General features: G+C 53.5%; 2 protein-coding genes across 9 annotated transcripts; one reads left to right on the forward strand and one right to left on the reverse strand.

The window, feature by feature from the left end:
* Nucleotides 1-1569: 1569 nt before the first annotated feature.
* Nucleotides 1570-15759, reverse strand: BRAP (BRCA1 associated protein). The gene is made up of 12 exons (XM_053958989.1): nt 15580-15759; nt 15266-15424; nt 14541-14742; nt 13574-13763; nt 12073-12186; nt 11474-11622; nt 9541-9616; nt 8881-9019; nt 8383-8492; nt 6750-6839; nt 4872-4975; nt 1570-3853 (listed from the first exon to the last, which is right to left on the reverse strand). Exons 1-12 carry the CDS (start codon nt 15659-15661, stop codon nt 3493-3495), a joined length of 1776 nt encoding a protein of 591 aa, XP_053814964.1. The 5' UTR covers nt 15662-15759; the 3' UTR covers nt 1570-3492.
* ACAD10 (acyl-CoA dehydrogenase family member 10) lies at nt 15758-27439 on the forward strand. Of its 8 annotated transcripts, none has more exons than XM_053958982.1 (15): nt 15758-15846; nt 16718-16945; nt 17656-17804; nt 18343-18537; nt 19719-19877; nt 20620-20779; nt 21157-21298; nt 21575-21643; nt 22378-22559; nt 23084-23234; nt 23724-23869; nt 24387-24560; nt 24991-25349; nt 26750-26815; nt 27047-27439. In XM_053958982.1, exons 2-15 carry the CDS (start codon nt 16789-16791, stop codon nt 27122-27124), a joined length of 2187 nt encoding a protein of 728 aa, XP_053814957.1. In that variant the 5' UTR covers nt 15758-15846; nt 16718-16788; the 3' UTR covers nt 27125-27439. The 8 variants fall into 8 exon arrangements, with proteins under 8 accessions (XP_053814957.1, XP_053814959.1, XP_053814958.1 ...); XM_053958984.1 differs by lacking the exon at nt 15758-15846 and adding an exon at nt 15853-15896; XM_053958983.1 differs by lacking the exon at nt 15758-15846 and adding an exon at nt 15857-15954.
* The last annotated feature ends 233 nt before the right edge of the window (nt 27440-27672 follow it).

A 27672-nucleotide genomic window follows, 5' to 3' on the forward strand; every position in this document is an offset into this window, starting at 1 on the left:
ACACCTGTGGATCTTTGCCTCAAGGGCACCCTGTGTCCACTCTGCTCACAGCACCATGCAAGGTTTTCCTTGGGCACAAGCCAGAGATGCCACCTCACCCAGGACTTTGGCTCCTCTACAGAATGGTGACATGGAGGGGATTAATTGGTATTAAGGGACAGGTTCTTCCCAAGAGACAAAAAATGAGCGAGACCCCAGAACCAGAAACAGCAATGTCAGGTGTGTCACCCCAAACTGCCAACCCAGCTTTGCCATGGCTCAGGTGGAACATTCCTGTCATGGAGCAGTGACAGTCCAGCCCTGGGCCCCAGCTCACCCCCAGCTGCCCAAAACTTCCCTCCCAAGCAGGGGAGCAGAGCACTCTGTCCCTGCCTCCCAGCTGAGCCCGTGGAGCCGCCTCTCCCTGCGCTCACTCGGGAGCAGCTGCTGGAGTGAATCATCGCAGCATCCTCCAGGCTCTGCCAAGCTCCGTGCGGCTCCTGGCTGGGACCCCGCTCCAGCTGGGCTTCTCCCCGGCCCCTGCAATGCCACAGCCTCTGCTGCAGCCCCTGCCCACCTCCTCTCCTGGCAGCTGGGTGCTGTGCTGGCCCCACGGCGGTGACAGCGGAGGCTCCCGGTCACCATCCTGCCCCTGCTCACAGAATCACTTTGGTGTCCTGCTCCCTCCCTGCCACGAGGTGAAGCAGGGACATTTTCCTGAGGGAGCAGCAGGATCCAGTGAAGTTCCAGCATGTGCTGGCCACCAGCAGTGCTTTGAGGAGAGCAGGTCCCTCATTTCTTGCTCCTGCAGGAACATCTCTCTGTTATTCCACGGAGCCCACGTGGCTGTGTCCTACAGCTCCCTGGGAGACCACCCAGCACAGCCAGCAAACCCCTGTGCTGGTAAGCTGGGGAAAGGTGTGTTCCTGCCAGGATTTCCAAATAAAAAAAGTCTATTTCAAGGGTTGTAACCACAGCAGGAGCTCGGCCAATCTCAGCTGTCCAGTGCTGGCGAATTTCACGCTGCTGCAGCCTCCTGCTGTGGGGACAGTGAGTCACAGCCAGCGCTGACCTGCTGCTCCACTTGCTGATGTCACAACTTGACCACAGGCTGAGGTGCCAGCGCCAAAGCTTTTTCCAGGCACTTGTGGCTCCATATGAGGGGTAATGAAAAGTCAGACCAGCCTGAGCTGGGACCTTTCCCTTTACCACAAGCCCCATTTCCTTGTGGGAAGTGTCCCAAGGGAAGGAGCCTGGGGGAGCCCAATGATCTAGGTGAATTAAACACCCAGACAGACACTGCAGGCTCTCTGCTCACCTGGGATGGTTTAAGGAGAAGCTGGAGGGGACTCAAGGACTGAGAGTTATTTGGTTTAACACAAAGCCTTCTACAATTCTTGCTGCTTCTGCACAAGCTGCCCAGAGATAACTGCCCCAGCCTTATCTGCTCCTATCAGCTCAGCTGGGCCCAACTTTCCAAGCCCAAAGAAGGCCAAGAGCTCATTTGGACAGCTTTGCCTTTGAGTTAAAAACGATCAGACTTCCAAAATAACCTCCTCCCTCCCCTCCAGTGGAACACACACACAGAAAGAACTGCACGCTGGTTTAATTTTCCATCACATTTTTTGAAAATGAATTCCAAGATACAGTACAGCATCTTTAGTGTTCTACACAAAGCAAGCCTTCAGCAAAAGGTCAGAGGATCTTAATGGTGTAAAAATATATCTTAAATAAAATAGTTTCTCTAGGAGAGCAAGCTGTGCTGTACATCTCGAGGTCCTTAGAGTCATTTACAGAAGGCAGAGGCCTGGTAGTTCAATCCACACACTGGAAAAGCGAGTGTACATTCCTGCTACAAAGTCAGAAAAGGTCCAAGTTCCAGGTGGTGGGGGCAGATCTCCAAACCCAAGCAGGGGATGCCCAGAGTGCACTAACAACCCTGTAATTCCAATGAGGAAGTTCAACTCTCTCTGTCCATGCAGCCAGGAAACGGATGAGAACCACCCGCCTTCCCAGGGTCATTCCAGGGACTGGGACTTGTCCCTTTCAATGGGCCAAAAAAAGAACAACTTCTAGCAATAAAGGACTGGCTGTTTCATGCCTGTGTTCCAGGCTGGACCTGCTCAGCCAGAGCTGTTTCAGTGTTCCAAACTAAGGTCATGATTGTTCCAACAAGGATCAGGATCATCCTGTGCCTGGAAAGACAACTGGGGACTCCCCTGCCATTTTTAACAAAAGATCAGCCTTTAAATGCTCTGATTCTGAGCACAACAGCAACCAGGACAGTCGCTTCTCCAGGGGAAAACTTCCCACCCCGGAGCATCGAGTCTTAGATTCTAAGTGAAAACCAACAAAAAAAACCCCAAACCAAAGTAGATTTGTGCACAAAATTCCCTTCCAGGACCTGCGTCCCTTTGGGGCAAGTCACACAGAAGCTTTGCCAGCTGAGGTTGTGGATAGTGCCACGTTTTGGTGAGCACAGGAACTGGAAGCAAGAGCTGCAGCTCCTGCTGAGGACCCGGTGGAGGGGCAGCGCCTCCGGCTCCGCCGCAGACCCGGCACCGGCAGCTCCGGGAACGTGGGAAGAGTCTGGAAAAGGCTGTGCTTGTCCCTCTCCTCACCTGGCTCTGAGGAGAACAGCTCTGGGGCTCACACCAGCACTGCCAGAGCAGCTCAGGCAGGGGACACACATGCAGCCCGCTCCAGGAGCGCCAGGACGCTGGGAATGCGTTCCCCAACTCACAGATGACTCTACTTAATTTGTAGAAATACCTATAAAATAACCACATTAAACAGCATCCAGAACACAAAACTTTCACCCTTTCTGCCCCACAGGCAGCACAGCAAGCACTGGCCTCTCAAAGGCCACCTTTAAAATTAAGAGAGATCAGAGCAAAGTCCCTTAAAGCCTTTAAATTTCCATTGGCCTTTAGGACTTGCCTGGTTTCTTACACCACTAAGATGGTTTATTTTCCACACCTCACTCCTTTTTCTTTCCAAACTACAGTTCTACTCCTGCACAGGCAGTTCTGCAGTGTCAGGACTGCACATACAAAAAGGAGATGTGTATAACCTAATTTACACTGTTTATTAAATAACTTCTTAATTGAGAATCCTTTTAATCCAGAAGAACCTGGAGAAGCCTTACACACCGGGCTGAGCCTACTCTACAGCACCCCTGCAGGGAATGGGATGTTGGAAATGGACACACCCCACAGCCCCGAACCCCAAAACACTCTCCAAGAAAGTCAAATGCATGACAGGAGGGGCTCTGAAAAGGAGGGAAGGCAAAATGGTCACCAAGATCTGCCTAAAAACAGCTAAATAGTGCAGTGAAATGCTTTTAAATACCACAGACACCTCCGCTGACTGGCAGCCAGTTTTATGAGCAGCTCTGGAGACAATTTCTAGCTGAGCTTTACTGAGCTGGGTGTTCCCAGCCCAAGTCCCGAGGTGAGCCTGGCCTGCTGCTGGCACGGCCAGTTCCAGGGTGGGAGCAGAGAATTCCTGTTCTCATTTCCCTCTCTTGCCACGGCCTCTCCTGGAGGAAGGTTTGCCCGTGCCTGCCGTGGAGGAGCTGGCAGAAGATGCCACTGCAATGTTGATCTGTCCTTCCTGAATCTCCTGGCGGGTCTCAGCTGGGAGGTGGTTGATTTTCTGTTGTGTCTCCAGGTAGAACATGACATCCCTCAGCTGCTCCTGGATCTCAGAGATCTGCAGGTCCTTCTGCTCACAGGTTTCCTTTAACACCCTCTCCTCCTCCTTCAGTTTGTTCTGCAGCAAGGCCTGGTTTGCTCGCAAGCACTTGTTCAGTTCCTGCTCCTCCTTCAGCTCGTTGGAGAGTTTTGCCACTTTGTTGTTCAGCTGGGAACACCTTGCAGAGAGAAGCAGGAGTCAGGACAGCAGCACTGCCCACCAGACCAAACATCACCTCAGCCTGGATAACTGACCCCCAGCCCACCAACACCACCTGGAATTTGGTTTTCCAGCAGAGATGGGCAAGGGGAGGCAATACAAGAAGACTCTGAAATCCCCCCAGGTCAGGCAATTCCATCTCATGCCAAATGCCAACAGCTCAGGCAACAGGCAGGGTGTGCCTGGGAGATGGAACTGACCTTGGACACACATCTGCAGCTTTTGGAATGGGTGCCAAAAAGGGCACAGGGATTACAAGGCACCCTGAGAGAGCTGAGGGCAGTCAGGGGCCTCCTGCCACGCTCCAAGACCCTCAAAATACCATTTCACTGGGAAGGAAGATGCTCCCACAAAGGTATCAGCCTTGTGATTCACAGACAGGGCTTCCTGCTCCCAACAACTCTGCTTTTGTCCTGGCAGTTTGCTGGCAGCCTCCTCTGCCCGTTTCCCACTCAGGAAGGTGAGCTGCATGGAGCTCAGTGCTCCCTGCTCCAGCCAGGACTGCTGGACAGGCCCTGGGCTGGGAGGAACAGGAACACAGTCCCACCCAAGGATTGCATGGATCCACAATTCCCAGGCTTGACATCTTTCCTCCAGGCACTTCCCAAGATCTGTGTTTTCCTCTGTGCTGGGTGATGACCCTGCTGAGCTGCTTTTCATCCCTTTGGATGCACCCACCAAGGGCAGAACCAGCTGGCATCTCCCTCGGAGCAGGGAGAAGAAGGATCCCTGAATGCTAAACATTCAGAGCGTGGAAAGGGAGCTCATGGCCCCAAAGCTGGGCTCACTCAGACACTTCCCATTTGTGAACACCTACAGAAATCAGAGCTTTTTTTAAAGCAAGCCATGTTCTCAGTATTGCAGCTTAAACAGCTCAAACCCCAAGAATAGCAGGGTTTTTTTTTTTCTTTCTTTTTGGATGTCAGTGCACGGTGTTTTAATGGCTGCATGGAACTAAACCTGGCAGTGGTACCCACTTCCTCTCCACTGACTGCTTTTCTTTGAGCAAGTCATTGAGCCGCTGTTCCAGACTGTCACACTTCTCAATGGTCTCTTTAAACTTGGTCTTCATGTTGTTAATCTGTAAAAACAAACACAGGGACATTTCCAACAGCTCAAAGTCCATTGCCCTTTCGACACTTGGTTTTCCAGAGCTGTTTCCAGACTTTGACCAATTCCTCTCCCCAGGTAAGGAAAGCTTGGAGCCAAGGCTTTGTTCTGGTGAGGACCCCCCGTGTTAGCCTCGGATCCCAGCCTCCCAAGGAGCCACGTTGCCGTGGAAGCTGCTCCCACAGAACAGCAACTCTGGCTGCAGATCCGTGCCAGGCACTGCCAAAAGCTGCAGCAGCTCCTTAACTTCTTCCTGCCTGCATCCAGCATTCCTTTGGCCACTCTCTTGTGGTTCTGGATCCACCAGCAAACTCAGATTTCCACCTCAAGGCGTTACAAGGCTGGGCTTTTGCTCATTTTAAACTAAACCTCAGAGTATGAGTGTGAAGATGAGCAGGGGCTGACTCAGCAGTGCTGTCATAAGGCACTGACCCACTGACACCAATATCTCCCTCCCACAAACACAAACATCCCCTGGCCATGGCCTTCCTCTTCCCTCTGCTGCCCCATTCCAGCTGCTGCTCCTGGAGAAAGCCAAGCTCTCCTTCTCCAGGTGTCAAACCTCCAGCATGAGACTTAAATGAAATTTAGAGTCAGGAATTCTTGTTTCCCTTCTGTTGGTGCCTCCAGCATGCTCACAGGCAGTGGGGCAGGAATTTAATGGAAAATGCTTTCCTGGAGCAGCAGTCTGGACTAATGTCAGTGTCAGCACACATGGATGGAGAGCAGGTTTGAAGCCTTCCAGTCCTCATCAGGGAATGTTGGTGCTGCTGATGGTTAATTTGGGGAAGTATCCTGAGCACTGATAATGGAATACACTGCATGGTGGCACCAATCCAGACAAGACTTACATGGAACAAGTGCCATGGATAAAATTACTGGGATCTTTAAATGTGAAACCACATTTGAAGCAGGGATCAGAGTGGTTTCATTCTGAAGCTGCTTTGAGGATTGTGTCTCCTGCAAGATGATTTTTTATATATATTTTTCTTTTATAAGGCCCTCCATAAGATTCCTGGGACTGTTCTTTAGGACAAGGTCAATGACCACCATTTCAACAGTCTCAATTTCTATCTTTACTTAATTGCAGATGCTTAAATGGTTAATTAGAAGTCCTGAAGTAAGTTTAGGACTTAATTCTAAATCCTAACTCACTTTAAACCTGGTTGAAAGGATCTATGTAGAGTAAAAAAGGAGTAGCATATCCTCCCTGGATTTTTCGTGGTGGCATTTTGAAGCAGTCCTGCCTGCAGGATGCTTTATAGGAGGAGACTCTGAACTTTTCCCAAAGGGTGATGAGGAGAGAAAAGGGATCAAAAAGAAAGGGCAAATCAATATGCATTTGGAGCAGAGAGACAGTTCCACCTTCTGCAGCCGAGCAAATTAAAGTCATATTGTCTCTGCTCCACCAACATTCCCTGGAGATCCGTGTCGGAGAGACGGATGGCTCCGGGATCCTGCAGCACCACGCGCTGCCTTCCACCACTGCTGCATTTCCCCAGCAGCACATTTAAATCAAGCTGCAATCTTTGTGGCAATCTACCTGCTTCTGCACCACTGAGCAGCAAATTGCTCCCTGGGAGCAGCCAGATAAGGGACAGATCCATCTTGGAGCCAATTTTCCCAGCTGGGAGCGGAGCAGGCTGCGGCAGGAGGCGCACAGGCTCAACCTGAGATTGAGCAGCTCCTTCTTCTCCCATTTAACAGGGCCAGGACCCTTCCCACAGGCCCAGGGTAGAGCTCACCTCTTCAGCAGTGTCCTTCTCGATCCGGACAATCTTGTTTTCCCAATAGATCCTCTGGGATTCCAGCTGGCTCGTCAGCAAATAGGAATACTACAAACAGAGACACAGAGCAGTCAGGGTGGCCCTGCTGGTTAAGGAGCCCTAAGGGTTCCAATCCACAAGTCAACTGAACCAGATGAAATCAGGAGGTTCTGGACACACAGCCCAGCTGCAGATCCAGCTGATGGCTTTCACCAGTTTGAGTTCCCAATCAAATAATTTTGGAGGATTTTTTTTAAATTAAGGAAAGCCTTTATAGCACAACAAGGATCAAGTGAAAGTATCAAACCAAGAATTGTTTAAGGAGACAGATTTTTCATGGGAATAGCAATAAATGTCTACAGGAAAATAAAGCACCACCACCCATCCCTGTCCTGAGAGTCTGAGATCCCAAAGGCTGAGGGGAAGACTTCCCATCCACAACCCAAACTCCAGTGCAGTAGGATCAACGCACATATCCAGTTTTCCTATAAGGAGATTTCTGGGAAAGCACCCTCAGCTCTCTGTAACCATTCCCAATTACTGTTCTCCAACATGTATGGCCCATTCCAATATCATTTTGATATCTGAACGAGGATCTATGCCCTACATCCCATCTTTTCCCTTTTGATTCTGCAAATGAGTCATGAGAAGGTTGAAAAAGGTGATTACTCCTTTTCATCAGGCTAATAAGCATCAAATTAGGCATTCACTAGAGAATTAAACATGCACAGAGCCTTGATCACTCTCAGTAATTTCCGAGTGCCAAAACACTGCCAAATTCATTCTCTCTTGAAATATTTCAATCTCATTAGACAGAGAGATCTTACATGCTTCAAGCAATCACCTCACAGAAAAAAAGGGTTAAAATTAGCTGGTTTAACATACAAGTGTTAATCAGAAAATTCACTGAAAAGCAACCAAATATTTATGTGAGCAATGAGCTCCCCCAGTCTGGTCTCTGTGGGCTGTTCCTCCTCACAAACCCTCATGTCTAATGCGGCTGAAATCGTGCTGCAGTGGCTGCTCAGTGAAGCAGGCATTTCAAGCTCCTCTCCTTTAGTTAGGAGAAGCTGGGCAACAGGTACAAAAAATAAATAAATCATTATCTGTTCAAGGGAAGGGAACAGAACAGGGCTGGCATCAGACTGTCAGCTCTCTGCGCTCGCCAAGGTGAGCGCACAGCTGTGGATTCCTGCATCCTCGTTCAGTTTGGGAGCTAAACTACCCAAACTGACAGTTCCACAAAGGTCATGGCTCTGAGCCCAAGCCACAGATCCACTAGGAAGGGTCTGGGGAGTGACTCAGACCCTCTCCTCCCTCCGGTGCCCCCTGTTTGCAGCAGCACAAGCAGCTTTGCTTCAATCACCAGTGACCACAGGACGACACTGCAGCCAGCTCACACTGCGCTGCATTGGCTCTGCAGAGCCAGGGAGAGGCTTAAAAAAATGATTAAAAAAAAAAAAAAAAAAGCAGTAAACCCATCCTGTTCCTGCCTGGAGACAATTCCAGGCTGGGAGCAGATCTGCTGCCTCAGCTGATGGGATTGAACCGTGGTTGTGGTGGGGTTGGAAACATTTCCACAACGCAGAGTCCAACAAGTGAAAATATTTACCTCTAATTGTAAGGCATCAATTTTCTCCTCCTGGCACATATCCCCCTCACACTCGTACTGAACTAGCTTGCCATCAGTTTTGCTTGCCACCAGCCGATGGACATAATTGTCTGAGGAGAGAAAATCATGGGCACTCAGATCTGAGGAACCCCAATCATGGAGCACAATTAAACCACCCAGACCCTGCCCCTCAGCGAGGCACAAAGCCAACACCACCTGCATTTGCTCTTTAGGAGATTTTTCCCAGCCACCTTATGGGGTATTTGGAAAAGATACCTTATGGGGTATGATGGAAAAGGAGTAACAAACATTCCAGGGATGCTGTGGGACCGCCCCGGTTTGTGACTGAGTCACCTTCCCCCTCCTCCAGCCCCAGGAAGCTGCGCTAGAGCAGAGATGGCTGCTCCCCAAAGTCAGGGATTAGCCCAGACACAAGCTCCTCCGTGCCCAGCACGCTGTGCCTCAGTGAGCCCCTGTCCCCCAGGGCTGCAGGCTCACCCCCGGCGTAGTCCCAGACGCGGTGGTTGGTGAGCTGCATGGCGTACGTGTGCTGCGTCTCCTCAAAGTGCTTGTAGGCGTGGCGGCTCACGTAGCGCCCGCAGCCGATGTGCCCGCAGATCAGACAGATCCACAGGTTCTGCAACACAAGGGGCAGCTCTGGGGGGCAGCTCTGGGGGCAGCAGCACCCCGAGACAGCGTGACCACCCCCCACTCCAGTCACAGCCTCAGGAACCAGCAGTGTTTGCTTTCCCCCTCAGCTGGAAGGCCAAGGAGAGAGAAGGGGGCTCTGCCCATCAAAGGCAGTTACACCCCTGCAGGGGCTGGACACATCCCACCCAGATGGGAGAGTGGCCTTGGCTAAGGAATGAGGGAATCTCAGCAAGCTCTGGAGGGCACAGACTGGAAGGGCCACCACCATCAGGCTGGTTTAGCTCCCTGCTGTCACACTGATCTTTCTAAGAACCACAGAGATTCATCAGAACAGGAAACCTGTGAGGTGACATCCCTTCCCAGCACTGATGCAATTCAAAAGGAAAGCTGATACCCCACTGGCTGGTAAAACCAGCCCGAAATCAGCCCAAGAATAAGCCCCAAAGCAACCCAAGCAGCTGTGCAGTCAGATCTAGGCCAGATCTCACCTTCCACCCACCTACTTACTTCTTGAACTCCACACTCAAAACACTTGTTCTCTTCCACAGGCTCTGGAGTCTGGCAGTACCTGCACACAGGGCACCTGGAGGGCAACAAGAATGTCATGAGACACAGGGAGCAACATCTTCACATTCCAGTCACTGAGAAGAGAGCCAGAGAGCTCCAGGGAAATGCCTTGTGCAGCAGGATGTTCCCTGTATCACCCATGAGCTCACATTTACCCCACCTGAATTCATTCTACACTAAGTTACTGGTTTTAAACTGGTGACACAACAAAGAACAGTTCTCCCAAAGCCACTTTACCTGGATTTGGTTTTGGTGCCATCCAAGGGGTTTACACAGAAGCTACACACTGAGGAAGGGCATTGGGACAACACACTGCTGGGGACAGCCAAGTGACATTCTGCAAACACCCCTCAGTCCTTAAAACAGCCCTGAGGAGATACTTCGATCCCACCCCAACCTGAACGATTCAATCTCAGCTCTCCCAGGAAGAATATCCCATAACTATACCCTAAAAGAATCAGTAGCAGGAATCCCTTTTGGATCTACCAAAGATCCAGATGTTTCATCTCTTTTGGAACTCCCTCAGTGCTGCCACAAAGACACAACACCCCAGACCAGAAGGAAGCTGTGTCCAGCCCTGGAGCAGCAGCAGCTCAGCTCAGGAATGGGATAACTGAGGCTGCTGCCAGGACTGTTTATTTTTCATTAGCTGCCAGGTAAGCCCCAGAAATCTCCCAGGAAAGAGGCAACTGGGCTGCAGTCAGTTTCTATTCAAATTCAGGCACCTGCAGCCTCTGTGGTGCCTGAGCAAGGAGAACAGAGGTTTTCCTCTGTCATTTCTTTAGACTGGGAGCATAAGTTCTGCTTAAACTGTATATTCCATATTTAATGGCTATTTGGGATCTTGCTCCTGTGCTGGCTATGCTCCACTGCCCCAAATTTCCACTGGCTTGGATTTATGGAGCAAAGCAGCCCTTCAGCCTGCACATCTCCAAATCTGATTAATCTCACTGAGTTCTGTTACTCTGCCTTGGGAGTGATAGATCACAGAGAGCTACAATCTTTCCTCACATTCCATCAGAGAATCCAGGAGTTGGGATAGCAGGGAAGGAGCAGCCACAGGGAGGATCTGCAGCCTCCTGCTGCAGTGTCTGTGCCTGCCTGAGGTGCAGCAAACCAGCAAAGTGTCCAGAGGAATGGCAAACACACCCAGATGACAGCAGCACTTGGGGGCTCCAGGTACACCAAAATCCCACTCCGTAGGGATTTGGGAAGCTGGGAGCACCAAGAGGAAAGGGTCAGTGGCAGCAAGGACAGCTGCTTTAAGGAGAGACAGAGGTCCAGCCCCCAGCCTGCCCAGTGCCATGGAAGGTCTCCCTGTGCCAGGGACACGACTTCCCATCGCTCACCTGGAAGAGCAGGAGCCTCCCCTGCCTGATCTGTTGAGCTATCTTGTCATCATCCCTTCTTCCCCTGCCTTCCCCTTCCCAGTGTGCCCCTGCACACCTGCTCTTCCTCCCCTCCCAGCATCCAGGTAGGAGAGAAGGCTGCAGGGCTCCCCACAAGGCCCCTCAGCTCCAGCAGATCCATCTGCAATGCCAAGGAAGGGCCTGGCTGAGCTGCCAAGGCTGAGTGAAGCAGGGCTGTGTGTGCAGCCAGGCCTGTTTAGCCCAGCACTTTTCTCCTAGAGTATTTTGAAATAATCAGCATTTCTCTTCAAGTCCCTCCCTGCCTCAGCAGCGAGGCCCCTGGGAATCATTGTTCAATTACTTTTGGTGGGGAGATTTTTCTCTGGGAGCCCCTTAATGGGAAAAACCGAGCATCAGGACTTGCAGTAATTCCTGCCCCCACAGTGACGAGCAGAGCTTTGTCAGCACAACCCGCAGCACTCCCAGCAGGGCCTCAGAGGTGGAAATAAAGCCCAGGCTCTCACGTGGTGTCCTCCCAGCGCTGCAGGCACTGGCTGTGGAAGCTGTGGTTGCACAGCGTGGTGAGGATCCCGTTCACAGACTCATCCATCCTCTCCAGGCACACGGTGCACTTGGGCAGCTCTGTCAGGTCCATCACGGGCAGGCTGGCCCCCTGCAAGCACCAGGCACAGAGAAACTGCTCAGCACCTTCCCAGCACCAGCAATTAACTCCAACTTCCCATCACTGCTGGCACCAGGGTTCAAAACCATGACACAGGAACGCTGTGAGGCCACACAGTAGTTGGGAACTTATTGCACAGATAAGAAAGTGATCCTAAACATTCAAAGGGCCACAGCCAGGGCTCAGTGAAGGGGCTGCACCTGCAACCAGCCCCATTGTGCTCTGTGGATTCCCTAAATTATAACCCAAGGCAGGTTTAGGCCACAGCTGAGGCACAAAGTCCATGGAGTCACCACACAAACTCTTCCAAGGACCACTGGAATGGGAAATGGAGGTGGGGATGATGCATTAAGGCATTTTTGCTGCTTATTCTTAAAAAAAAAAAATCCTGTTAAGACCTTCTGAAGTGCAGAGAAAAAAAAAAAAACAAACCAAACTTACATCTTCTGACTTGAAGACTTCAGCCCTTTCCACATAGACGAGCTGGCAAACGTCCTCCTCGATGGAGTTGAACTGCCGGCCATTGCAGGCCATGTAGAAACTGTCTGCATCAGCCTGGGCACAGAGCAGGGGAAATTGGTTACAAACAGGAAAATCCCAGCTCACCCACCCAAGGGAGAGGAGGAGAAGCCTCCCATATCCTCCCTTCTTCCCTGGAACACCAGAGGAGGGGTTCAGCCAGCTCCAGGCACTGCATTTTGGTGCTGGGTTTGGCATCACCTCTGGAAGTCACAAGTGAAGTTCAGGGCAGTGACGCTGACATTGGAGCACTCAGCAGGCACTGGGGATTCCCCTTCAGCACCTGTTTTACACTTTGTTGGCAATTTCAGTGCATTTGCAAAGCAAATTTGCTCTCTGCAAAATGTAAGAGGGCCACATTGCAGGTTGGTGTCAGTTTAACTGTGGGACAGAATCCATTCATCACTCACAGTCCAGGCACTTTCCAGGGCAAAAGAGGCAGAACTGACCCAAAACCTGCCAAATCCATAATCTCTTTTCCCTCAGGAGCTCCCCAAACCTCTTCTCCACAACCACCAATCAGCTGAATGTCACATTCTCACTCTCCTGGTGATTCCAGGCATAAAGAACCTGGAGATTTGTTTTGCTACCTGCAGGCACAGCCATTAGGGGTCAACAGAGCTTCAGGGAACTGCCTGAGAAACAGGAATTTCAGGGTGAACTGAGCAAAAGTTTAGAGATTTGCTGCAAGGCTGGTTAGCACTAAATATTTGCCTGAGTAATTTAATGGAACAAGAGATGTAAAACCATCTTTGTAACTACTGCAATTAGCACAAAACTCACACAAATCCTCCACCTGCACAAAGGGCTTGGGGAAATCTCTCAGGCAGAATTCACAGCTGGGGGAAACCTCTCCCTGAACCCCAAAATAAATAATGTGCAGCTGGGAGAAGAGAATGTCCAAGTGAAAGGGTCTACACAGGAAACTGAGGGGGAATTTAAAGTCCAGTCCAAGGGGCCTGAAGGAGCCCCTTGTTATCTGTGTTATCTGGGTACAATTCACCCCCAGGCTCTCAGATTGGGGGGCTCTGTTCTTTCCACACTGGCAGTGGCTGTGAAACCATCCAGCTCCTCAGAAAAGCAGGAAAATCCTTTCTTAAAACAAAGGAAGCTCCCCTGGCTGTTTTTTTTCTGTTCAGCACAGCACAAGACTGAACAAGCTGAGAGATAGCAGAGAACTCTGGAAGTGGACTAATTTTTGAAAGATATCCTTCCAAAAGAACAGTACAGCCAGAACATGGCATCCACTGCTTCCAGGTGCAGGACTAATCTCAGCAGGAATTCTCTGGGAAGGAGCACAGGGCTGTTTCTCCATGGGTAAGTGCAAGCCTGGCTCAGAGCTGCCCAGTGAAGCCACCCAAGCCTCCAGATCAGTGACTTGGTGTGACATTCCTGCAGCCAAGCAATGCTGGAAGCACCTTACCTGGGAGCTGAACTTGATGAGCACCATGTACTGGTTTGGGGTGGAGTCTCTGATGATCTTCATGTGCTCAATCACTTCGTAGAAGGAGGCCACAAACTTCATGAGGTCGTGGCTGGTCATGGTGGCGGGGACAGTGAGGATGCAGAGCATGGCGCTGCGCCGCACGTCCTCCTTCAGGGACGTCATCTTGCTGGGGACACGGCAGGGACACAGCTGTGCCTCACCTCCCGGGGCAGGGCACAGCTGGACACACAGCTGGACACACAGCTCCAGCCACACAGTCACAGCAGCTCTGCTGTCAAACCTCAACCCTCTTTTGTCATCAGTGGGGAGGAGGAAGGGGCTGTGGTGAGTGACCACAAACAGACATCCTTTAGCCAAGGATGAACCTGGGCAGCTCCAAGAACAGTGGGATTTGCCAGGAATAGTTTGACACCTGTTTTTCTATAAAAACAGCTGAAGTTGGCAAGCCCCAGATGTTCAGCACTAGTCCTAGAACAACTGAGCAATGTTTGTTACTATTGCCAATGCCCATTTAGTGGCTCTGGGTCTCCTTTCTTTCAGGAAGACCTGAAATGGGAGTTCTCACACAATTATAGGGGAGTGGTGTGGAATTGGAACCCCTGGAATACAGCGTTAGATCTCCTGCCTCACACAGCTCCCAGACCTGTCCCCAAGGCCCCAGAGATCACTATTCAATTGTGGGATCCCTTGGAAAGCTGCTTTCAAATGTCTTTTTTTCTTTTTGAATCTGTGTTTGTCTTACACTCTTCACAAGCCCTCAACACCCCCAGTGTCACCCACAGCTGTCACCCTGTGACAAGCTCCACCATTAACACCAGTCACTCTCTGCATTCCCAGGAGCGAGTCACCCTTCCTGTTTGTCCCCACTCAGGAGCCACAGCCCCAGGGTGGCCAACTCACCCTCCCATTCCCACCTGAGCTCGCGTGAATCAGGAATTCTTACTTTGTTTTGTACAGGTGCATAATTCCATGAACGATTTCGACCGAGGGGTTCCCGCTGAAGAAGGAAATCTGGTCTGGGAGCTGCTTGGAAGGCGAGTCTGGAGCAGCCTCACACTCCTTGCTTTGATCCTCCTGTTTAGTTTTGTCCTCAGCTGATGCAGCCTCCGAGGATTTTCTTCCCTCCATGGCAGCTTGTGCTTCATCTTTCACAAAGGCAAAGTTTCCCCTTTACTGAGGGGAAGGGACCACCCGGATCACCCAGTGCAGCCCCTGGCCCTGCACAGACACCCCAACAATCCCAGCCTGGAGCTTTGTCCAAACTCTCCCGGAGCTCCGGCAGCCTCGGGGCCGTGCCCACTGCCTGGGCAGTGCCCAGCACCCTCTGGGGGAGAACCTTTCCCTGAGCTCCACCCTAAACCCCCTGACAGAGCCCCAGCGACTCCCTGGGTCCCATCCCTGTCCCAGAGCTCGGGGCTGCCCCTCGGGAGGAAGCTGCGGATCGGGATGAGGTCAGCGGGCAGTGCCCCAGGAGTGCCCGGCCCTGCCCCCCGCATCCCTGAACTTCTCAGCCTGTTTCCCAGCTGCAGGGCCCGCTCCGGCCCCGCAAGCCCCCCACCACCCGGGCCCCCCCGCCCTGCCCGGCCGGTGACAGCACCGGGACACTCTCCCCCACCACGGGGCCGCCAGCGGCGAGCCCAAACCGCCCCCGGTGCCCGCGGCCGGTACCTGCCCGCGGCTGGATGGTCTCGATGATCACGTCGGTCATCTCCCTGCGGCCCAGGTGCTGGTGCAGGATGGCCGCCCGCTCCCCGGGGCCCTTCCCCTCCAGGCAGGCGGGCACGGCGGCGGGCGCCGCGCCGGTGCTCTCCGCTGCCATGTCCGGAGCTGCGGGGACAAAGCAGGCGTTGGGACGAGGCGCCGTGCGCGGAGCCGCGGGAGCGGCAGCACCGGGACGGCCCCCGCCGGCAGCTGCGCGGTGCGGAGCGGGCCCGGCCGCGCTGCCCCGCGCCCCGCCCGTGCCCCCGGCGGGGGGAACCCACCGGCCGCGCTGTAGGCGAAGCCCGCGGGCAGCGGGGAGGTCCCGGCCAGCTCCAGCCGGATCACGACCAGGGACACGCTCATGGGCTCCGCGGGGCCGCCGCCGACCGGGACCGGGACCAGGACCGGCGCCGCTTCCGCCTCCCGCACCTTTCCCCTCTGACCCCGTGACGTCACGGCTCGGTGACGTAGCGGGCGGCGGCGGCTGCGGCGGCGGCAGCGCGCGGGGGGCTGCGAGGGGCGGCCGCTGCTTCTCGCGAGAGTTCGAGGTACGTTCTCGCGAGAGCGGGAGCCTTGCCCGCTGCGGGCGGGCCGGGAGGTGCGAGGGGTCCCGGGATCCCTGAGGGGAGAGACCCCCGGGATCATCGGCCCGGGAGGTGCGAGGGGTCCCGGGATCCCTGAGGGGAGAGACCCCCGGGATCATCGGCCCGGGAGTGCGAGGGGTCCCGGGATCCCTGAGGGGAGAGACCCCCGGGATCATCGGCCCGGGAGGTGTGAGGGGTCCCGGGATCCCTGAGGGGAGAGACCCCCGGGATCATCGGCCCGGGAGGTGTGAGGGGTCCCGGGATCCCTGAGGGGAGAGACCCCCGGGATCATGGACCCATGACCCATCCCCACCTTGTCACCAACACAGAGCACCCAGTGCCACGTCCAGGCCTTCCTTGGACACCTCCAGGAATGGGGACTCCAAACCTCCCTGGGCAGTTCCAATCCCTGACCACCCTTTCCATGAAGGAATTCCTCCTGATGTCCAACGTGAACCTCCCCTGGCACACCTCGAGGCCGTTTCACCTTGTTGTGTCCCTTGTCCCCTGGGAGCAGAGCCCGACCCTCACATGGCTGCAGTCACTGATGATGATCAGTAATTAGTGCGTGTTAGTGATGAGCGACCCCGTTGTGCCCAGCCCTTGAAGGGGTGTGGACCCTGTGTAAAGCCCCATTTGGGGGTCCCTGGTTTGGCTGGGACACTTGAGTGGCTGCCCAGGTGGAGCCACCATCCCTGGAACTGTTCAGAGCTTGAGCAGAGGCAGCCCTGGGCCCAAGGGTTTGGTGGACCTGGGGAGGCTGATTTGAGGGAGGTCTTCTCCAACATTAACAATTCCATGATTCTGTGTGCATGAATAAACATTTCCCCTGTAGTTCTACAGCTGTGCTCCAGCCTCTCCCCGGCTGAGGTGTGAGTTTCCCTGGCCCCTGCCGTGGCTCCCAGCATGTACCTGAGGGGCACTGCCCGTGCCCAGAACCTTCTGTGTGCCGGGATCCGGCGGCTCCCGCTGATCCCGCAGCACTCCAGAGGCTTCTCTTACAAAGCCGTGGTCTTTGAGGAGAGCGGGGTGCTGCTCCCAGCCCCTCACAGGACAGCCACAGGTGTGTATTCCCATTCCTGATCCCACACAATCACAGAATGGCCCTGAGCTGGAGGGACCCACAAGGATCATCACCCATTCCTGGCCCTGCACAGACACCCCAGCAATCCTTACCCTGTCCCTGAGAGCAGTGTGTCCAAATTCACCCAGAGCTCTGGCAGCCTCGGGGCCGTGCCCATTCCCTGGGGAGTCTGGGCAGTGCCCAGCTTGGAAATATCAGGGAAAGAACCTTTCCCTGATATTTCAGCCTAACTGAGCCCTGGCACAGCTCCAGCCCTTCTCCTGATCTGGTCCCTGGTCAGCAGAGCTCCTCTTGTTCCTGTGCATGGAGGGAAGATAAATTTCAGGTGCCTCTTTCAGCTGGCTCTGGTGAGACACCCAAGAACTTGTGATGGTGGGACCTGTTGTGCCATCAAAAGTCACAGAGGTAACAAAACCTGAACCCCCCGGTAACAAAACTGTCCTGTAGTGCCACCACCTGATGCCACCCAAGGCTGGTGCAGTCCTTTGGGAATTCTCCACACTGAAAACAGGGATGAGGTGCTGCAGTTCCTGGAATGCCCAAACTCTTCCCTCTGTGCTGTGTCAATCACCCCAGTGCAGCCCATCATTCTCACAGTGCTGGGCCCTGTATCAGCCTCCGAGGGACTCCCAGCTGATTTCCCAGTCTGCTGATGCTCTTTCCTGGCTTCCCTGCTGTTCTCCATGCAGACTGGGAGGCCCGGAGCTGCATTCCAGCCGGCACCATCCAGCAAGCTGCACTGTCTGGAGGGGAGAACAGCCTCTCTCTCCAGTATTCCAGGGGAGAGCTGACAGCTGTGGAGTTCCTGCAGGAATTGGGACAGCAGTGCTTTGAGATTGTAAGCCAACTCCCCCCTGCTCTCCTTGTGCTTCCTGACTGCATGGAAACAGGTCCAGTGAGGAAAGAGGAGCTTTAAAAAGAAATTCTGTGGTTGAAGGGTCTGGATTTTCCATCTAGGAAGCATTGCTGTCAGAGCAGGGCAGATTTTCACCATTATCCTGGTGCCTGGGCAGGCAGACAGATTAATCTGCCTTAATTTCCTACTGGAATAAAGTATTTTTTAAACATCTCAGTCTAAAATGCAGATTCCTTTCCTACCTGCTGAGCTGTCAACTGCCTTGATCCCATGGCAGGCACAGTGCCAGCGATTTCTCTTTCCCAAAATCAGCCCTTTATCTCTGCTGTAGAATTAGGAATGTGAGAACATTTGTTTATTTGGGCAAAGCAATTTAGCTGAGAGATTCCCTGCCTGCCTTCTGCTGCCAGAGGAAGCAGGACAGCAAAATAAGATGATCAGGCAACATACCTACCCAAGCACGCTCATTTTCACCCCATTTCTGGCCCATTATCACTCTTGGGGTTTCTCTGTTTCTCAGGCAAATGTCCGTGTTCCAGTGCACTCCTTTCTCTGGGATTTAATCCGAAAGGAGATGATAAAACAGCTCCCCATAATGGCAGAAGCAGCTCAGTGTATCCGGGCAGAAGGGCTTAAGACAGCTCTGCTGAGGCACAGCTTGTGCCTGGGGGATGGAGAGAGGCTCCTGCCCCTGGACCAACAGCACTTTGATGTGGTAAGTCTGGATGGATCCCAAATGGGGCTCTGGCCCTCCACCTGTGAAAGCAGCAGTGAAATTCTTTAAGTGCAGGTAGCAGATGAGCAGCAGCACGCTTTGGTTGACATCAGCCTGGGAAAAAATTTCCTGACACAATTCCTTGTAGGCACTTGGAGAGGGGCTGAGTGACATTTGCAAATCCACTGCAAAGTGCCCACACAACCACGAGCCTCTGTGTAACAGGCACAGGCAGCGATGGAGACAGAGGACTTGGAAGCTGGAACACCAGACTAGAAATAAATGTTATTATTCAGTGCCCTGCCTGCTTTAAAACAAACAAACAAAAATAAGCTTTAAAAGAGTAAGTACTCTTCAAGGAGCCCATGCACCCCCTGTACAACAAAAAACCACTACCCCAACATGCTGACCTGTGTGAGTTGAGGAGCAGATGCTCCTCTCCCAGCAGAGTCTCCTTTCCTAGCACACTTCACCTTTGCAAAAATGACACAGATTAGCAGATTAGATGACACATGAACCTCGAGGCTCCAATACCCACAGCCTCTCCAGTGTGTGCTGCTCCTGGAACAGGAGCAACAGCCCTGCGCAGCAATTAGTGGGGGAAAAATAATTGAATGTGGGTTTCCATTAGTGCTGGCTTTATATCCATCCAATGCTGTTCCTGGAGTGTTACCAGAGCAGGGGAATGGCTGCTTGGATTGTTCATGGTTGTGAGGGCAGTGGGAGTGTTCAGACACTGAGTCAATGCTTTTTTGATCCAGATTTTAGGTGGATGGTTATGGTCAGCTGCTGTGGAGGTGGCTTTGGGGTGGCTGGTGGGTGCAGTGGTCAGGATGCTGCTTTTCCAGAGCCTTTGGAAGGTGCTGCCATCCAAGGCTTCCTTGGACAGCACTGAACAACTGGTCTGGGACCAATCTGGTCTCCCACATCGGGACATCTCATTGGATATCTTCCATCCAAGGACTGGCTCATCCTGTTTGGCTGATTTGAGCTGAGGAGCCACGGCCAAAGCATTTGGCACCCACAAAGTCTCTGGAACCACGGCCTACCCAGCTCCACATCCTTTATTTCTCATGTTAATTAGACAGTCTCTTTCCCACCCTCCCATCTCCATTTCCAGCACTGCCCAGATGTTTGTGGTCACAGCAGGCTCATGCATATTCCATCTGTTGTTGCTGTAGATGGTTGAATCACATCAGGAAGGGATGCCCAGGCCAAATCCTGGGATCTACAAGCTGTGCTTGGAGCGCCTGGGTGTCCAGCCCCAGGAGTCCATCCTGCTGGACAGCAGCAGCAAGAACCTGAAGGCAGCAGCCCAGCTTGGCATGAAAACAGTGAAGGTACAAAGTGACACAGCCAGGGTGGGATCTGGGGAGGGATTTTGGGTCCAGAAGCTGTTTGATTTGAACAGCTCAGGATCTCCAAGTGGCAGTGGCCGACTCTTGCCAAGCTTTTTGTTCCAGCCTTGCTTGTCCCTGCAGGATGTGGTGGGGTTAAAGCAGGGATCACTGGCAAAGTCTGCTCTGGGCTGTTTCATTCATGGCTCCAAACCCTGTGTAAGCTCAGGGAAGTCCCTCCTCATTCCTATTCCTCTGTTCCCTATTGGAGAAACAACCCCATCCGTATGGTTGAGACAACCACAGCAGAAAATGAGCCTCAGTTAATGAATTCCCAGAAACTCTGAGGCCTCATGGATGAGTCAGCTGGGGACTGACAGGTTAGCCTCAGGCTTTGGGGTCAGTGAGCACAGGGGTTTTACTTTGGGGACCATTGGGAAAAGGGCAAGAGTGGGACTGGTGGGAAGTGTGACCTCCACTCCCCTGGACTGCACACAGGGAATTCCAGCTCTTATCCCAGCCCAAGCTCACACTGCCTGTGCCACCATCACAGGTCTCTCCAGGGCAGAGTAAAGGTGGGAAGCTCTGTGTTGGCAGGGAATGACCCATGAATTCCTGTGTGTCAGTGGATCAGTGCTGATGGACTCACAGATAAATTCATCCCAACCATGCAGGGCTCTGTCTTTCCCAGGAAATTTTGTCTTCTAGCTGTCACCCAGTGCTACTCTCTCCCTCCTGGTTTCAGGTTGATGATCCAAAAGCAGCACTCAAAGAGCTGGAAACCCATCTGGGATTTCCTTTGCAAGGGTTTGTTCCCTATACTCGTTCAGTGAGACCAGGCATGGAAATCCCAAAGGATCGTCTGCAAAAGTACCTTGGAGATGTTCTAGATGCCCACCCAACAGGTATTGCAGTGGGTTTGGCCCTTCCATCAGAAAACCTGGATATTCTGGTGCTATTGGCTTTTTCCTATGACATAGGGATTGAAAAATAATATTAAGAAAAGGCTCGTAATCTCCAAACAAACAGCACAGCCACTCCAGTTTCAGTGATCCATCACTTTCCTAGGATTATGACACAACATTTTAGGATTTCCTCATTTTGGGAGGGGTTGAGCACAAGCGGCCAAAGGGATGCCAGGAATATTCCTGTCTTGTGAGGCATCTGTGAGCTACTGCCATGTTCCCCAGGGGTTTGGGACACAGAGTGAGATCTCAACCCCAGGTGCAGGAAGGGCATGGAAAACCTGGAGAAGTGCTGACCCTCTGCTCCCAACTCCCAGCCCCACTGGAGTTACGGCAGTTTGACCTTGGAGAGTCCACCCGGAGCTATTTGGTGAAGTTTGGAGGTCGTTTGCTGGTGCTGAAGAAGGAGGAGGAGCCTCCCTCAGGCCCGCCAGGCCCTTCTGTCCCAAGGGAATACAGGTGAGGGGGGTCCTGCTGCAGTTTGCTGTGCCAGAGGAGCTGCCTCAGCACTGGAGGAGCAGGACACCTGGGGAGGATCATTTATGACCTCCCCTTGTTTTCCAGAGTGCTGGATAGGTCTGGGGGCTCTGGGCCATGGGAAGATGTGGGTGTGCTCCTTTCACCTCCCCCCAGCCACATTATTTTAGTATATTTAAAGCTGAGCACAGTGGTATGGTGCCTCCAACACAGCAGTTCCAGGACTGATTCCCTTGCATCTCTCTCCCTCCCTGGCAGGGTTCTGAAGGCTCTGGCTGAGGCTGGTGTTCCTGTGCCCCCTGTGCTTGCTCTCTGCGAGGACAGAAGGTAATCCTGTCCCTCAGCTTTCACTCTGTGCTTGACAACTGCAGCCAGATTCCCCCAAAGATGAAGAGAGAAGGAACCAGAGCTCCCAAAGTGCTCTGATCTAATGAACATTTGTGCAGTGTAGGGCTGGAGGAGCCTCCAGAAGTTCAAAGAACAGAATCACTTTTATTTGGTTTGGTTTAGGTATGTCCCATTTTAGCAATTAATCCAGAAGCTCTCTTTGAAAAGCACTTATAAAGCAATATTGTAGGGCTTCCTGCTGACTCAGAGTGCTCAGGTTTGCAATAAAGAAAGGATTTTTCCAACTGCCAGACCTCAGACAGCAGTGACAGCAGCAAATCTGTGAGAGGACAGCCCTCAGGCCTGCAGCCTGCTCAGATCTCTGCTGGCTGCAGGACTCAGTGTCTGCACTGCAGCTCGATGTGTGCCCACTGCTCCTGGTGTTTGTGAGCAGCCCGACAGCCCAGCTCACACCCACTGCAGGGAGCAGCTGCTGCTGGAGCCTGGCTCCAGGCTCAGCTTCCTGGGGCTGGAGGGGCCAGGGCTGAGCATGCCACAGCCATGGGCCACAGGCAGCCTGAGCTGGGCTCCAGTGAGCGCCCAAGTGCTGCTGGGGCTGCTCCTCACCTGCCCACACAGGTGAGGCCTGGGGGGCACGTTCAAGGTGCAGGTGAGATCTGGGGTGTAGTTGCAGGATTGACCTCAGCCCCACACATCCCAGTTTGCTTCCCCAGCATCCTTGGCACTCCTTTCTACCTGCTGGAGCACTGTGCTGGCCACATCCACCGCGCCGCGTCCCTGCCCGCGGTGCCGCCGCGCCGGCGCGGGGCCTGGTACGGGGCCATGGCACACGTCCTGGCCAGGATCCACAGCCTGGACCTCGGAGCAGCCAAGCTGCAGGACCTCGGGGAGCACGGTGAGAGGAGCCTCTGGATCCTTCCTTCTCCTGGGTGTCAGCATTCCAAGGGATGGAGCAAACTGGGGGCAGGTGGGAAAGTGAAGATGAGCAGTCCAGAGTCTGAATCCGCAGGTGTGGTGGGAGGGTGTGAAGAGCTCTTCCAATCCAGGTTTCCCATGAGTTCCCAAAGTTCTCCTACCTCCCAGAGCTTCCTGCCATGCCCGTTGCCATCTCTGCCCACTCTTTGCTGCCATCTCTGACCAAACCTCCCCAGGCATCCCCTCCAGTCCCTCTGCAGAGATAGCTCAGCTTCCTGGAGCTGGTGGAGAAGTTACATTTTGTCCAGGATTGGATTCTTTCCTCCTGAATGTTAAATCCAGTGCCCAGTTAAGAATATATGAGACCCCTGGAAATTGCAGTTAAATTCTTGGAGCTTAAATCAGGGTTCTGGACGGAGATCTGCTTGGCTGTTTGACTTTTTCTGTGTCCCTTTTGAAGCCTCTTTGTGCCTTTCCCTGGGAGCCTCTGTTCCTCTGTTCCAGGAAATTACATCCAGCAGCAGGTTGAGACCTGGACAAAGCAGTATCGAGCTGTGGAAACTCACGTGATCCCAGCGATGGAGAGGCTCATCCAGTGGCTGCCTCTGCATTTTCCTGAATCCCAGAAGACAACATTGGTGCATGGTGATTTCAGGTACTGCCCTGGAGCACATCCCAGGCAGGAAAAAAGGACTGAGTGTAAAATGACCCACAAACTCCAAAAGGTGCTGATTGGGCTGGGGCAGCAGCTTCAGAGCAGCCCAAAAGCTGGGTTTTGGGTCATGGTCACATCCCCAGGGAATGAGATTGAGTTTCTTCATCCAGCAGCTGCAAATGCTGGTCTAACACTGGAGGATCGTCAGCTCTTCCTGCAGTAATCAGCACTCAGCCCTGATCTGAGGCTCTGACTAACTTGGTTTCATTCTCCAAAGCACAGTTTAGTGCATTATTAACCAGAGAGTTCAATATTGAGTAACCTCCATCCTCTGCTTGCAGAAATTAATGTTTCACTTTGTGCTGCCTTCCAAAGGACTTGTCAATTTTTGAAGAGAATGAAGAGCACTGAAAGCACCTACTGCTGCTGAGCACTGGGATTTTTCCCTCCTCTGCAGACTTTTCTGATCTCTTTTTCCCTCTGATACAGGATGGACCACCTGGTCTTTCATCCAGACAGGCCAGAAGTCCTTGCTGTGCTGGGCTGGAAGTTTGCCTCTCTAGGAGATCCCATGTGTGATTTGGCGAATAACTGTATGAGCTTCTTCCTGCCAGCCCACTTTAGTGCTCGCAGAGGTACAGAGGGGGCACAGTCACCTTTGGCACACGCAGAGGAACCAGAGTTCAGAACAGATCAGCTCCTGCCCAAGCAGCTCAGCTGGCAGTGGGGCTCAGTGCAGCTGGAAAGGGCTCTGTGTTTGAGTTGTTTTCCCTCTCACTCCAGCTGGGAAGCTGGGCAACTCTTTTGGGTGGGAAAGTTGTGAAGCAGATCAGGACTGCTTTGTGCACTAAGTTATACACTTGTTAAAAAGAAAAATACAGGGTCAAACAGAGAGGTTCCATCATTTAGGAGGGATCTCTGTCAGTCACGGTTTCACCCTAACCAGGAGAACTGCCCCCTGTGCATTTTGGGGCACGGGCTGGTGCCAAACCCCAGAGTTCCATACGGAGCCAGCACTGCAGCCGTGCAGGTCCTGGAGGGTGCAGGTGCCTCCATGGAAGGGCCTGGCTGTGCCACAAGGCTCACACCATCCCATGGGAGCTCCGAGCTGCTCTGGCAGCTGACTCCCTGGTACCTCTTCCCATCTTCCAGGCTTGAGGAAGTGTGACTTGGGGCACCTGGGGATTCCCACGGCAGAGGAGTATTCCCAGATGTACTGTGGCCACATGGGAGTGGAGCGTCCGGAGAACTGGAATTTCTACCTGGCCTTTGCCTTCTTCCGCCTGGCTGTGATGCTGCAGGGACGGCGCCGAGGCTCCCTGGCAGGTGAGGAGCCCAACCAGGCCAGCTGTCCCTGACCAGGGGCACAGAGCTGCCTCCCTGCTCCAGCACAGGCCTGTTCCTGCCTGCTGCTTGTGCTGTGGGGTCTTTGCTTTCCTGGGAGAACTGAGCAGAGGCCAAAGTTGGGAGCCCAGAGCTGTGTCCTACAGATGGAGCTCTCAGACCTTCCAGCTCAGCACCAGCCACTGCCAAGGAACTCACGGGGAGGTGGTGAGAGCTCTGGGTGCTCTGCACACAGCAGGTGTGGCCTTGGAGCCTTTATCAGAATTAAATCTGATGTTATTTTCACATCCCTTAGAGAGGAGTTTCCCCAAGTCCTGCTGGGCTGGCCCAGAGGAGGGCAGGTGATGCTGTTTGGGAGGTGACTACGTAACACAGACTTTTCCAAATAAGTGTCCTGTTCTCTTGTCCCCAGGGAGGCCAGCTCCAGGTGACAGCAGCCCCAAGGACACTGAGTTTGTGGCTGATCTGGCCTGGGATTTTGCCATTAAAGAAGGATTCCGTGTGTTTGAGAACCTCCCCCCCACAAAGCTGCACGTGCGACATTCCAGCACCTGGGCCGGGCAAGGGCCGCTCCTGGGCAGGAGTTACAGCACCTGGGCACGGCCTGGGGCAGCCCCTGTGCCCAGAGTCCCTCTGGTCACTGTCACTCCCCCCAGCAGCCTGGTGGGGATGGCCCAGGGGCTTTGCTGCAAGATGGAAAATATGGGCATCCAGTGGGGCTTTCTGAGTTCCCATTCCAGAGGGACTCCACGTCCTCTGCCAGAGCTGCAGGTGAGACATCTGTGCTGAAGCTGCTTTGCTGCACCTGCCCCAGGGTGGGGATTCTGGCCTCCAAGTGTCCTGGCTCTCCTGATCACATCAGACATTTGGCATTCCTGGAGCCCAGTGCCTTGGAGGAAAAGAGCTGGGTTGATATGGCTGTAACAGAGTTCATATCCTGGGAAACAGTGATTTTGGAAGCTGGCACTCCCTTCCAAGAGGAGCAGATTAACACCAGCCCAGCTGTGGTCGCTTGCCCAAGGTCCTGCTGTCTGTGCTGATGGCGTGCCCAGAGCTTGGCTGGGCTTGGGCTTTTCAACACTTGCCAGTCCAGGAAGAAATGGTTGTTCCTTACCTTTCCCTGTCCAGGGAAGCCTCACTCCTGTCTCCCTCTGGGAAAGGCTGAGTTAATTCCCTTCACTGTGTCCCTCTGGTGCTCCCTTGGGAGCTCCCTCAGATGGAGCAGGGAGCTGCTTGCACCTCCCCAGCTTCCATTCACAGTGTGAGTGGAAGCAAACAGCCCCACCCTTGGGCTGCGACCAAGATTATATTCTTAATTATTCTAGTGACATTATCAAATTCTAGTGGGTTACTTAACCTCCTTTCATCTGCCAAAAAAAATACCCAGGTGCCCTTCCAAAGTGTTTCCTTGCACTCTGGCAGAAACCAGCAAACGTCAGTGTGTCAGGGCACTTGGCAGCTGATCCACTGAGAAGGTGGAAAGGGCAGGGAAGCAGCAGCTGTGGGGAATTTGGAGGTGCTGAGATGAGCAGATCTCCTTGCCCTTCCTCGAAACACTCATCTTTGCCAAGTCTCCAAACATCAGGATTGCCACACTCTCTCTACTCCATGCCTTGGGCTTGTGGAGATGCTGCTCCTGGTGTGTGGCACCGCAGAGCCCCCTCATCCCTGCCACTGCTCTTTCCCTTGGCATCATCCCTGCACTGTCAGCCTTTGCTGTGGAAGTGTGTTGTGAAAGCCAGGGGAGGAGTTTTGCTGCCTGCAACAGCAGGATAATGCAGAGGACTGCTCCACAGCCACATATTCCCAGCCTGGAAGTGCCACAGTGCTCTAGAGCTGGGCACAGGACCGGGCAAGGGCAAGGCTGCCCTGTGCCAGCTGGCACTGCCAGGGGGAGGTTGATCCCTGGGAGCTTGGCAGCCAGGTGCCCTTGGCTGAGGCATTCCTGGCCGAGCAGGGCAGGATCTCAGCTGACCCTGCCTCATCCTGCACCAGGAGCCAGCAGACTCCACACACTGATCCCACAGGATGCCTGTCCCCACAGCTCTCGGGGAGATCCTCTCCAGAGGAGCAGAGGGAAGCTCAGTTTCTCCTTCAGAGCCATGGCTGGCTGTCAGAGGGGCAGCACCAGGGGCACCAGACCTCTCATGGGTCTCATCCTCTTCCCCCAGGCACAGAGTGCCAGGACCAAGGCAGTGGCGCTGATGGCTGCACAGGCCATGGATCAGGGCACCAAGGTGAGCAGATTCCTCAGACTTGAGCCTTCCTGACCCAAAAAGAGCAACACTGGGACCCCCACTGCAGTCTGGGGGCTGTGAGCATGAGGGGTGATGTGTCCTGTCTGCTGTGGGATCCCCAGTGAGGGTGTTTCCCCAGGACACTTGGAAGCCTCTGGGACATTGCTGCTGTCCTGCCCTGGTCCTGCAGCCCTCTGTGTGCCCACACGGGCTCTGCTCTCACTCCCACAGGTCCCTGGAGCAAAACATCTCCACAACGCAGATCCCAGCCCAGCACTTCCCTTGGAGCTGAGCTCCATGTCTGGCTGAGAGTTCACAGGACAGGACTCTCCAAACCAGAGCTGAGCCAGGAGCTGCAGCACTGGGAAACCTCAGATGGGGACCCAAAGGATCCACTCTGGCATGGGAGAGGCCGTGCTAAGGGCAGCCTGTGAGCTTCTCAGTTCCAGTGGTGTTTGGTGTTGTCTGTGCTCAGTGCTTTTATTGCCTGGCTCAATACAGGGCCAAGTCCATCCTTGGATCATGAGGCTGCAGAAGTCAGAACTGCAGCAGGGAGAGTTGGTTGGGAGTGACCTGGCTGGGAGTGCATGACTTGGTTTTGGGAATAAAGAGAATGGACCAGCATGTCTCTTGTCCTTCAGCACATCTTCTTCAGCACAGACTCCAGCAACTTGCAGATGCTGGAAGAATCCTTGGTGGTGGAAGGAACTGAATCCAGTCCTCGAGGTCTCTGGATTCAGGGGAGACTCCAGAGCTGAGGCAGCACCTGCCCTGTGGAGCTGGGAGAAACTGGGAGCACTCCATGGTCCCATGAGTGTGGTGGGGTCTCTTTGGGGACCATGGAGGATGCAGACTGG

The sequence above is a fragment of the Vidua chalybeata genome, chromosome 18, assembly GCF_026979565.1.
Source record: "Vidua chalybeata isolate OUT-0048 chromosome 18, bVidCha1 merged haplotype, whole genome shotgun sequence".
NCBI classification, from domain to species: domain Eukaryota; kingdom Metazoa; phylum Chordata; class Aves; order Passeriformes; family Viduidae; genus Vidua; species Vidua chalybeata.

Coding starts and splice junctions, on each gene's coding strand:
- BRAP (XM_053958989.1), bottom strand. CDS start 15,661: ATGAGCGTGTCCCTGGTCGTGATCCGGCTGGAGCTGGCCGGGACCTCC. Junction 15,425..15,579: donor CTTCGCCTACAGCGCGGCCG/GTGGGTTCCCCC, acceptor TTGTCCCCGCAG/CTCCGGACATGGCAGCGGAG. Junction 9,020..9,540: donor TTGAGTGTGGAGTTCAAGAA/GTAAGTAGGTGG, acceptor CTTGTGTTGCAG/AACCTGTGGATCTGTCTGAT.
- ACAD10 (XM_053958982.1), top strand. CDS start 16,789: ATGTACCTGAGGGGCACTGCCCGTGCCCAGAACCTTCTGTGTGCCGGG. Junction 18,538..19,718: donor ACCAACAGCACTTTGATGTG/GTAAGTCTGGAT, acceptor TTGTTGCTGTAG/ATGGTTGAATCACATCAGGA. Junction 26,816..27,046: donor CCATGGATCAGGGCACCAAG/GTGAGCAGATTC, acceptor TCACTCCCACAG/GTCCCTGGAGCAAAACATCT.